The sequence below is a fragment of the Lactuca virosa genome, chromosome 8 (assembly GCF_052849685.1).
Source record: "Lactuca virosa cultivar CGN04683 chromosome 8, Lactuca_virosa_CGN04683_v6, whole genome shotgun sequence".
NCBI lineage: Eukaryota > Viridiplantae > Streptophyta > Magnoliopsida > Asterales > Asteraceae > Lactuca > Lactuca virosa.
This window is the reverse complement of record NC_136433.1, coordinates 309,589,693-309,600,978: the sequence shown is the minus strand read 5'-3', so window position 1 is coordinate 309,600,978 and position 11,286 is coordinate 309,589,693. Positions and strand designations below refer to the sequence as shown.

Genomic DNA, 11,286 nt, shown 5'->3' with positions numbered 1-11,286 from the left:
TAGTTCGGTGGCAACCTTCAACTATTTCGTTGGTGTATTGTTGGCGATTATGTTCCATAAATAAGACCATGTTATGAGGTAGTTGCTATTTGGATCATCAGTTATGTTAACCGACGCACAAGCCAAAACAATCTCTTATATCGTGATCCAAAGATGAGTCATTTTGAGAAAGATCGATGAGTGTCGAATATTTAAGAGAGATGAATGAAGAAGGTTTGAAGTCGGTGGAATATTAAGAAGCTTGTTGATATTTGAATTAGTTGAAGAAAGGTTTAAAATATGAAATTACGAGAAAAAAATGTTAGTTTTTGACAAATAGGGTATTTTTAAAAAAAATGGGGTATATTTTTGAAAAGTGTTAAAAACACATTTTACCTTCTCTCTCATCGTTACCGAATTGGCAAGACAACCCTCTGAACTCAGCATGCCAAGTTCAAGGGGTGGTGTTTGTCGAGCCACCTCAGCTCGTGTCTAGGTGATACTGAGGCCGCTCTTCACTATCGAAGTGCTCTCCCTAATAGTTTCTCTGTAGTGTATGCAATAAAATTTGGTTGTTCAAAAACAATGACTACCCGTGTATGTGACATATTTTCTTTTGATGTTTTTCTATTTATCTTCAACTTTCTTTTCACCCTTCTTAATTCAATCCTTATCTTTTAATTTTCTTTGTTTTACTTCCTTATCCTTTCTTTTAATTTCTTCTTCTTTTCGTACAAAATATTCTCTCTCAAAAACCTATAGGTTGCATTCTTGAAAATATGGGAGATGGAAATATAAGTGATAAATTGATAAGAACCAAATGGAACACACCTCCATCTTGGCCGATACCGTGAGAATGGACCTTTTCTTAAGCATTTGGAATCACAGTTGACCATTTTGACATAAAGTGGATCATTCTGATATAGGGTGGAGCATTCTAACAAAGGGTAGATCATTCTAACATAATGTCGAGCATTTTGAAGTGTCAAATACACTAGGGCATTCCCTAAATATGCTACCTTGAAGACAATATGTTAGGGAGCTTCCAATGGCGTCCAAGAATACGCTAGTGCATTTGGTAAAGGCGTTATCTAGATCAAATTTGATATAGATGAAGTGTAAACAAACTACATGTATGAATGCTCTATGGAGAATGTGGTGGGTACTCATGAATGTGCTCCTTGTCATGGTGAATGCATTAGGTTGCTTCTTAAAAGCTTGAATATGCTTTCTTGGTGTAAATGTGCTCCTATTTGTGAAAATGTGTTCTCTTGGTCTGAAGGTGATATTGGTGAAAAGGTGTTACTTGCATGGGGATGGTGTCCTAGGTTCATGGTTGGTGGCCATGCATATTCCTCAAGGTGGAAGTCTATTCGGGCCTTTGAATTGATCGGTCTAACCAATTATGATTTTAGGTCTGATGCTTAGTCTATAAATAGGGATTCTTGTGGTTAGCATTGATTGGTATTGTATCTTGTATCCTTACCAACTAGGTCGAATTTCTGCTGAATTGTACTTTAAATCTTTGTTTGAGAACTCTTGAATAAAAATACTCCTTCCTACCAATGGGCATAGGTCATATTTACCGAACAAAGTAACTATTATGTCTTTGTGTGGGTGTGTGTTGTTGGATTTGGGTGTCTAAGGTTTTAATTAAATTGGTATAATTGATTGAATAATGGTAAAGTCCTTTTTGGGTTGCCCTTATAACCAGGAAATGGCCTAGATTGATAATAAGAGATAAATAAATAATTTGTTAATGTATTATTGGATTAATATATTAATTAGAAATAGAAGTAATTAATTAGCAATTAATCAGATTAAATTTAATTAATTTGTCTAGATTAATTAGAATTATTAATGAGTCTAAGGGTTAGAGTGAAATTGTTCAGAAGTTGAAGAATGAATCATTCTAAAACCTCCCTAGGAGGGGACGGTTCTAGGAGTCCCTTCTAGGGCTTCTAAAAGCTTTCTTGGTTGATAAGGAAAGTGTATTTGAATTGCTATATAATATTTTATTTTGAATTCAAATTAGTGTTTCGTACAACTATAAATATGGACCTCCATAACACATAGAAACCTGCACAATCATAAGGAATTTCAAAATTTTCCTTTTCCCTCTCTTATTTCGATCCTAGGGTTTTCCTAGGGTTTGGGTGTGATTCATTAGAGGCTTCCACACTATTGGGGCTAGCATTCCAAGAAGGGTTTTTCAAAGTACATTGTTATTTACAATAATAGCAATAAGGTATGTGATTTAAACCTTTGTAATTTTCGATTTATCTAGGATTATTTAGAAGATTCAAAGTATGTTGCTATTACAAGAAAAGCCATAGACTTTTCTAGGATTGCATGTGCCTATAAGTTAGTTATGTGAGATTCCAGAAGTACATTGAAGTAATCTAGAAAACCCATTAGTGGTATCAAAGCCTAAGACTTGTTCTATAATTTGCACATTTTTGAAACCCTAAAAGAAACCTGGAAATCGAAAATTCCTAGCCATCCAAGGTTTTTCGAAATTCCTTGCCTCTTGCTTTTTTCGAAAATTGCTAGGGTTTTGCTAGGGTTTCCTAGTTTCCTTATTTGTTATTTTAATTTCCATTAAATTTGAACAACTAAAACTGAATATCCGAACCATAATTTTGAAAATAAGGAAAGGATTAGGATTAAATATAATTAATTAACTAATAGTTTAATTAAAGATAATTATTTAGTTCCTAAATGATTTAATTAGTTGTTTAACTACAAGATAAATACAAAATCAAGATGGTTTAAAACATTATTTAATTAAATTTTAATAAAGATAATTAAATTTAAACCATGTATTTTGAAAAGGTTTTAAAATACACCCAACACACACATACATACATAAATACATATATACATATATATATATATATATATATATATATATATATATATACATGCATATATATATATATATATATATATATATATATATATATATATATGAGTCGAATCTCTAGTACGCCTCATTCACAAAGTCACACTATAAGAGAGGGATAAGGTAGCGACCTATTAAATGGTTGTTAAATGTGTGTCCTTTTCAACCACCGCTTCGTTGTATGGTGGAGGGTTGTTAGTCGAATGGATTTTATAGGACATAATCATATTAATAATATAATATATAAGTACCAAGAATATTCCAAAATTTTGCTCTTGTTACTTAGGATAAAAATATGAAATTATATGTTAATCCATGAAAACACACATTGGTTTTTGTGGGTCACTAGTAGAGTGTGTGGTTAACCGACACACTAATTGGGGACTACACAGTTGAACAATGGCACAAATAAAGTTTATGGTTGTTGATGGAGCTTGTGTGGTTAACCGGCACGTCAATGTGAGATCATAAATGGGAATGTGGTTGTCACACACGTTTGCATGGTTATTCACATCTTGTTTGCAATCCTAGGCATCTTAGTCACTAATTGAAGAGCATAATTTGAATATTTCGAACTATATTTTTGGACCCTAGCCTTGAATATCAATTCAAATTAAAATATTTAATAATAATCAACTAACTAAAATATTATATCTTGTTTTAGATGTCTAGAAAATGTAATGTTCCTTCTCCTCCTCTGCTACCTACTCAAATCTTCCATCTCTTTTCGATCATCTCAACGGACAAACTCACCAGTCCCAATTATATAGACTGGATGTGAAATTTGAAGATGACCATGAGATACGAGAACAAAGAGTATGTTCTCAAGAATCCAATCCCATAAATAGACAAAGAAAATGCTACTCTTGAGGAACTTGTCGATTATAATCAGCACATTGATGATGCCACGCCACCTACTCAAATCTTCCATCTCTTTTCGATCATCTCAATGGACAAACTCACCAGTCCCAATTATATAAACTGGATGCGAAATTTGAAGATGACCATGAGATACGAGAACAAAGAGTATGTTCTCAAGAACTTAATCCCATAAATAGACAAAAAAATGCTACTCTTGAGTCTTGAGGAACTTGTCGATTATAATCAGCACGTTGATGATGCCACCATTGTTGTTTGCATAATGATTGCAACCATGGCACCTGAGCTTCAAAAGTAATATGAGGACTACTGTCCTTAAAAGATGAACCAGACTCTTCTCAAAATGTTCCATAAGAAAGCAAGACAAGATCGTTATGAAGTAATGAAGGCTCTTATGGAATGCAAGTTGAAAGAAGGGGAATCTATGTATGCTCATGTGGAAAGACATGTAGAGAAGCTAGAGAAACTCAATGTGAACTTAGAAAAGAAGCTTGCCATTGACATGGTGCTCAACTCCTTGCCTAATTATTATAATCAGTTCATCTTCACTTATCATTTGAACAATAATAAGACCACATTGATTGAGCTTCATAACCTATTGCAAACTACTAAAGTTGGAATGAAGAAGTCTCATTCCAACAGGTCTGCAAGTTCCCTTTTAGTGGCTATTCAACAAGGAAAGGGCAAGAAGAGAAAATCCTATTCCCAACCTAAGTAGAAAGGGAAAGCCCATACTAAAGAGCCAAGTGGGTCAAAGGGAATGGTTAACTTTGATGCTCCACCTTTAGATGACCTGAAGGAAGCCATATTCTTTCATTGCGGATAGGAGGGGCATTGGAAGATGAGCTTCCTGAAGTACTAGCAAGAAGTGAGAAGGGCTAAGGGAAAGGTGTATGGCTCTTCATCTAGTATGCACACTATTGAAATTAATAACACGTATGTTTCAAACTCTTGGATCCTTGATATGGGATGTGGTTTCCACATTTGTTTTGATATACAAGGACTAAGGGAACGTACATAGGTCGAGCATGGAAAGTTGAACCTAATCATGGGGAATAAGCAAAAATCGGCTGTTACCAGGATTATGACTTATGAGCTAATGTTTGGTAATAGTGTTAGGGTTGATTTAGACAATTGTTGTTATTCGTCAGAAATGACAAGAAACATACTTTCATTTCATGCTTTATTTAGACAAGATTATCATTATGGTTTTGACAATGACAATAGTGCAATTTTAGTTTATAAAAATGATGCATTTATTTTCAAAGCTTTTCCTTATAATGGTGTGTATCTGAACTGTTGTATGCGTGAATAAACTTGCAAATTGTGTTTATAATATTGATTCTTCCAATAGTTTGGAAAACTCATGCTTACGGCATTGTCGTCTTGGGAATATAAACAAGAAAAACATTGCCCAAATCCAAAAGTATGGATTGTTTGAATCATTTGACCTAAAGTCAGACGATCAATGTAAGTCTTGTCTTTTAGGAAAGATGACTAAGTTACCTTTCACTGGTACCTATGAAAGAGGTCAATGATTGTTAGACCTAATACATATGGATATATATGGGCCTTTAATATCTACCAAGAGATGCAAATCGCTACTACGTGACGTTTACTGATGGCTATAGTAGATATGGGTACATCTATCTAATCAGGCAGAAATCAGAAACTTTTGAAAAGCTCAATGAGTTTAAGAACGAAGTAGAGAACCAGTTGGGCAAGAAGATAAAGATGCTCCAACCTGATAGAGGTGGAGAATATCTTAGTATCGAGTTTAAGGACTATCTCAAGGAATTTGGAATCTTTTCACAATTATCTCCTCCTAGGACACCACAACTCAATGGTGTAGCTAAAATGTGAAATTGAACCTTGTTGCACATGGTTCGTTCCATGATGAGTCAAGCTTCGCTTCCTATATCATTATGGGGTTATTCCTTAGGGACAGCCGCGATATCCTCAATCTTGTTCCTACAAAGAAGGTTGCCAAAACACCTCATAAGAATAAGTATATACATATTCATATCTATTTCTTCTGATTTGATAGAGCTTATTCGAAAGGCATGGGAAACTGATGACTCTTTAAAGGCATTGATTTTTTAGCTGAAAATGATCCAGAAAGTCATCAGAAGTACAGGTGGGATAAACAAGAATTGTGAAGGAATGGGAAATTGGTCATTGGTAATTATTCATCGTTGAAGGCTAAACTTCTGAATTGGTTACATGATTCCCCTCAAGGGGGACACTCTAGAGTCACTGCAACCACTAAAGAGCATCGCATTTATTTTATTGGCCCAATTTAAAATCAGATGTCAGTAACTACATTAGGAATTGTGAAGTTTGTCAAAGGTGTAAGGCAGATCTTACAGCTTCTCTTGGTCTGTTACAACCACTCTCTATACCTGTTTCTATATGGGAAGATATAACTATGGATTTCATTAAAGGACCACCTTTTTCTATGGGAAAAAATGTAATTTTAGTTGTGATTGATAGGCTTTGCAAGTATGGCCATTTTATCCCACTTAAACATCCCTACACTACTATGGATGTGGCACAGATATTCCTTGATCAGATTTTTAAGTTGCATGGTTTCCCTAAGTCTATTGTTTTCCATAGAGAAAAGATATCCATCAGTATGTTTTGAAGGAATTGCTACTTCTTCATGTCATTGATCAACATATGTCTAGTGCCTACCACCCTCAAACAGACGGCCAATCGGAAGTACTAAACTGTTTCCTTGAGAGTTATTTGAGGTGTATGTGTTATTAATAGCCAAATGAATGGTACAAATGGTTTCCCCTTGCTGAGTATTGGTATAATACCACCTACCATTCAACCACCAAACACACCCCTTATGAAGTAGTCTATGGACAAGTCGTTCCCTTGCAGATACCTTATCTACCAGGTGAAAGTAAAGTGGACATTGTTGACAGAAGCTTGATTGCTCGTGAAAATACCATTCAAATGCTTAAATTTAATTTAGAAAATGTCCAAAATAGAAAGAAGTAGTTAGCCTACAAGCATCGAACAGAAAGTGAGTTTAATGTGGAAGATTAGGTGTATATTAAGTTACAACTATACAGACAGTCCACTGTTGAAGCCAGGTCCAACCAGAAACTCTCAGCTAAATATTTTGGACCTTGTCCCATTATTTCCAAGGTTGGAAAGGTTGCTTATACATTGAAACTTTCTACAACATCCTCTATACATCCTACATTACATGTATACCTCTTGAGGAAGCACCATGGTTCATCACCAACTTCCACAAACCCACCACTCTATAATTATTCGCCAAAACCTATTGCCCCATATTGGATGTTTGAACAGTGAAGAAGCATAATAGAGCTCATGTGGAGTGGCTTATCAAGTGGAAAAATGGAACTACAGAAGAGGCTACTTGGGAAGTTGTACAATACGATGAGAAGTAGTATCCTACTTTTGATCCTTGGGGACAAGGATCAGCTTGAGAGAGAGGTATCGATACATGGATGCATGAGAATAGACACCATTTAATTGTTGCTTTTGTTTATTTCTTATTAACACATGGATTACTTTTAGGGATAATGACTTGAGAGGGTAACCAACTATATCATTTGTACAAGTTTGGTCGCTTAATCTTTTTTGATACACTGTTAACCATTAAACTTGTTTTTTTGTTTAAAACATACCATTATTACCTGCAATAGCAGCTAAAACTAGCTTTGGGGGTTTAAGTTCCACTTCGACGAGATTTCCGGTGTTCCTAACCTCCAGCGACAACTCCGGAGGACGCCCAAAATAGTTTTGTTCAAAGACAAAGGTCTTTCACAGCCTCCTGTCAGTGGCACCTTTGCATCCTCCTTCACAACCCCTTTCCATCACTGATTACACCATCTCCCTTTGAACAGTCGCCAAGCTCCAGTCATTTTCTTCAGCCACATTTTCGGTCCTCTTCTCAGACTTCAAGAATCGTATATTACACTTCAAAGTACAATCTTGTATCATGTATCAGACTTCAGAAAAGAATCAGAGTTCAAAGTCAGGTATTACTCTTCAAAGTAAAATCGATTTCTAAAAAATCAATAGAAAAACGAACCTAGTGATTCAGCACGAAATCTGATTTCAGATCTGCCATGGTTTATCATAAAAATCGAGTTTTAAAGCTAGGGTTCATGTTCAAATTGAGAGGAAATCGAAATCTAAAAGAGGAAATCGAATTCAAAAGAGAGATCTAGAATAAAAATCTGAAGGGTTATGTGTTTTTGTTTCTTCATTTGTGTTCATGTGTTCATCTTCATCTCCCACCTTCGAAATCTATCTTCGTTTTCTCGATTTACCCCTCCCATGATCCATAATTTTAGTGACAACATCATAAATGAAATGATATGATGAAATATTTCCCCCTCTAACACTCCTTTGTACACATCTTCTTCCCTTCACTGCTTTGCTTCACCATTTTTTCAGTCTTTCATATGTTCTTCATCACATGTGAAACTCGTTGATTTTCCCGTCAATGGTTACGTTTTTCTATTTGAATGGTATGAAGAAATTACGTTTTTCTCTTTGAATGGTCAATTTTGATCGTGTGATTCGTTTGACTTGAAGTTTCAGATTGAATTGTTCAGGTATTTTTTTCTCAAATTGAGAATTAGGTTTGATTCATTAGATGAGAATTTGGGTGGAATTTGTGGTTGGATTTGGGGGTGTAATCCCGTCCGAGGTGTAATTTGTGGTGGAATCGATGGTTGAATTAGATATATATATTTATTTTTGTGAGTGATTCAATATATGTTTACCATTTTCTAGTTTGAATGGGTGGTGTCCGCCGAAAATATCGCCAGAGACGATGACCAGAGATATCGAAGAGCTTGTGTCCACCGGAAATGTCACCGGAGGTGGAATTCAAACCCCCAAAATAGGTTTTGCCTACTATTATAGGTAATAGTGGTATGTTTTAACCAAAGAAACAAGTTTAAGGGTTAACAATGCATTAAAAAAAGTCAAGTGACCAAATATGCACAAATGATATAGTTGGTTACCCTTTGAAGTCATTATCCCTTGTTTTTATTTGATACCTTGTGATTGGGATAGCAACCAAGTGATAAAGGAATGAATTTAGATAGTATCAATTATATGTATCCCCATTGTAACAGAGCATATATAGACTCTATATTTCTCGGTTATGATTATGAATTAAAGAGTTAGTTCTTCCTCCCAAATGTCTCTTTACTCTCATTTCCTTTACACTATTTGATTTCATATATTATTCTTTCATTAACTCACCAGGTTAAGTAGTAGATTGGTTTTCCGTTGATCTTCTTCAACCCCGATTAATTTGGGTTGCATCAAAATGCTTTTATTGCTCCAATCACAATCAAGACCTCTAATGAAATTGAAAACTTTCAGATTCTGCTAATGCTTGTAAACACGAGGTATGAATCATTTTGTTCAGTTTCTTCAATCTCACCATTTGGATGCTGCACTCACTAATCTGGATCCTGGAATGAATGCTAATGCTCTTTATGAATTATGGTGCTTGTATGTGTATGATGAGGAATCTTCATCATTCATTGGTACTATTTCTAGAGGAAATCAGAAGGCCAACATTCATGTTAACCACCTTCGATCATCACTCAAACTCTCTACTCATGATCCCTGGTACCCTTTGTCTCCTAAACAAGAATTGAGGTTTACGCTTCACATATTAGGGTTGTTGGATTAATGTCTAAGTCCATAACTATAATTGGTAAGACTTGACCCGACCCGGCATGGTCCATTTGGGTTGCATGGCATCATGCATTTGGATAGACTATAATGAGAGAAATAACACTTAAGGTTGGTTAATATATTATAAGTTCTAATATATTAATAAGGTTATTTAAGTAGTATTAATCAAGAATTAATTTGCAATTAATTAAGTGATCAAAAGGAGACTAATTAAATATATGGGTTGATTGTGTAAATCATTCATTCTTATATATGTGAGCTTGTGATCCAAGATTCCTTATGTTGGACTAAGTCCATGGGGTGACCCATGGATACTCCATGGAGGTTAAAATCCATGGAGCATAAGGAATGGGTAAAGTTATGAGTTACATGGTGTAACCCTAATAGCCACCATATAAAAGAATCCCATGGCTCAAGAAATCGTGGACTAATGTGTGAGTGTGAGGGCTAGACGATTTCAAGGAGTGTTCAAGTTTCTCTCAAGTTATTCCAAGTGTATTTGGTGTTGTGTGAACCATTTGAGGTGTCACACTTGGGGCACTAGGCACTCAAGCTTCATGAAGACATTCTACATCAAAGAGGTATGTATTCTATCTTGCTATATTTATTATTTTGTATGCTAGATTAGGATAATACCTTGGATGTTCATAATTGTATGTATAATAGAGAAAACATAGATCCAAGGTATTTAGGGTTGCATGTACACTTAGGAGTGTTAGAATGCTCATAACCCAACAGTGGTATCAGAGCCTAGGCTTGTTTTCTTGTTATACTTGCAAAAGTAGCTGAAAAATCGAGTTGGATGCATATATTCGATTGTTTTGACTGGAATTGGACTAGGAACATTACCCTAAGATGTTTTTAGACTTATAAACTTGTTTTTGATGTGGTAATGTTCATGCTAATCCAATTTCTAAGATAATTGTCATAATTTCAAGATTTGTATTAGTTTGTATGTTCATGCTAATTTCTTGAAGATTGATGATTTGAATTATCTTGTTCTTATGAGGTTCTTAGATTAATAGAAAAGTTGTGTGAAATAGTTGTTTTCAATCCATTTTAATCTAAGAGTTGATTCCAAAGTGTGTTTTTGTAACTTGTCCTCAAGTTATATGAAAAGTCACATTTAAGAATCATAAAACTCATAAAAGTTGGCAAAGGTTACAAAATGAAGAGTCTAGTTCTAATTAAATGGTTTTATGACTCCATAACTTGTCCTCAAGTTATGGAGGTTCAAGAGTCTCTTCATTAAATTAAAAAAAAAGTGTAACCTTAATTAGTTCCATAAGTTACAATAAAAAAAAAGTTATTCTTTTTATTAATTAGTTTAAAGTCTTCCATAACTTGTCCTCAAGTTATGGAACTTGAAGAGTTTTTTTTTAATTAAAACTACTTTAAACTCATAAGTTATGGAATTAATTAGTTTTGAATAGTTTCAAAACTTGCCCTCAAGTTTTGGAATTTGAAAAGTTTTCACTTATGAATACTTTAATTCCAAGTTAGCCCTTAGAATTTTAAAAGTTAAAATTCAACCCTTATACTTTATAATATTATAAGTTAATAATATTTATATATATGTATAAGAGTAAAGTCAGTCTTACCGTTAGTAGGCCTCATTCACGAAGCCGGTCTATAAGGGGGGTATAAGGTTACTGCCTATAAAATGGCAGTTTAATGGGTGTCCACTCTCACCCACCGCTTCCTTGACTGGTGGAGGGTCGTTAGCCGAACGGGTAGGACAAGGACTATAATTCTCCTTTCATTAAAAGTATTAATGATAAATACTAAGTAACTAAACTCTTATTAATACCCAATCT

At 34.7% G+C, this 11,286-nt stretch overlaps 1 protein-coding gene across 1 annotated transcript; it reads left to right on the top strand.

The window, feature by feature from the left end:
• The first annotated feature begins 4,085 nt into the window (after positions 1–4,085).
• Positions 4,086–4,481, top strand: LOC145131689 (uncharacterized). The gene has a single exon (XM_079066348.1). The coding sequence runs from the start codon at positions 4,086–4,088 to the stop codon at positions 4,479–4,481; it is 396 nt and encodes a 131-aa protein (XP_078922474.1).
• Positions 4,482–11,286: the final 6,805 nt, after the last annotated feature.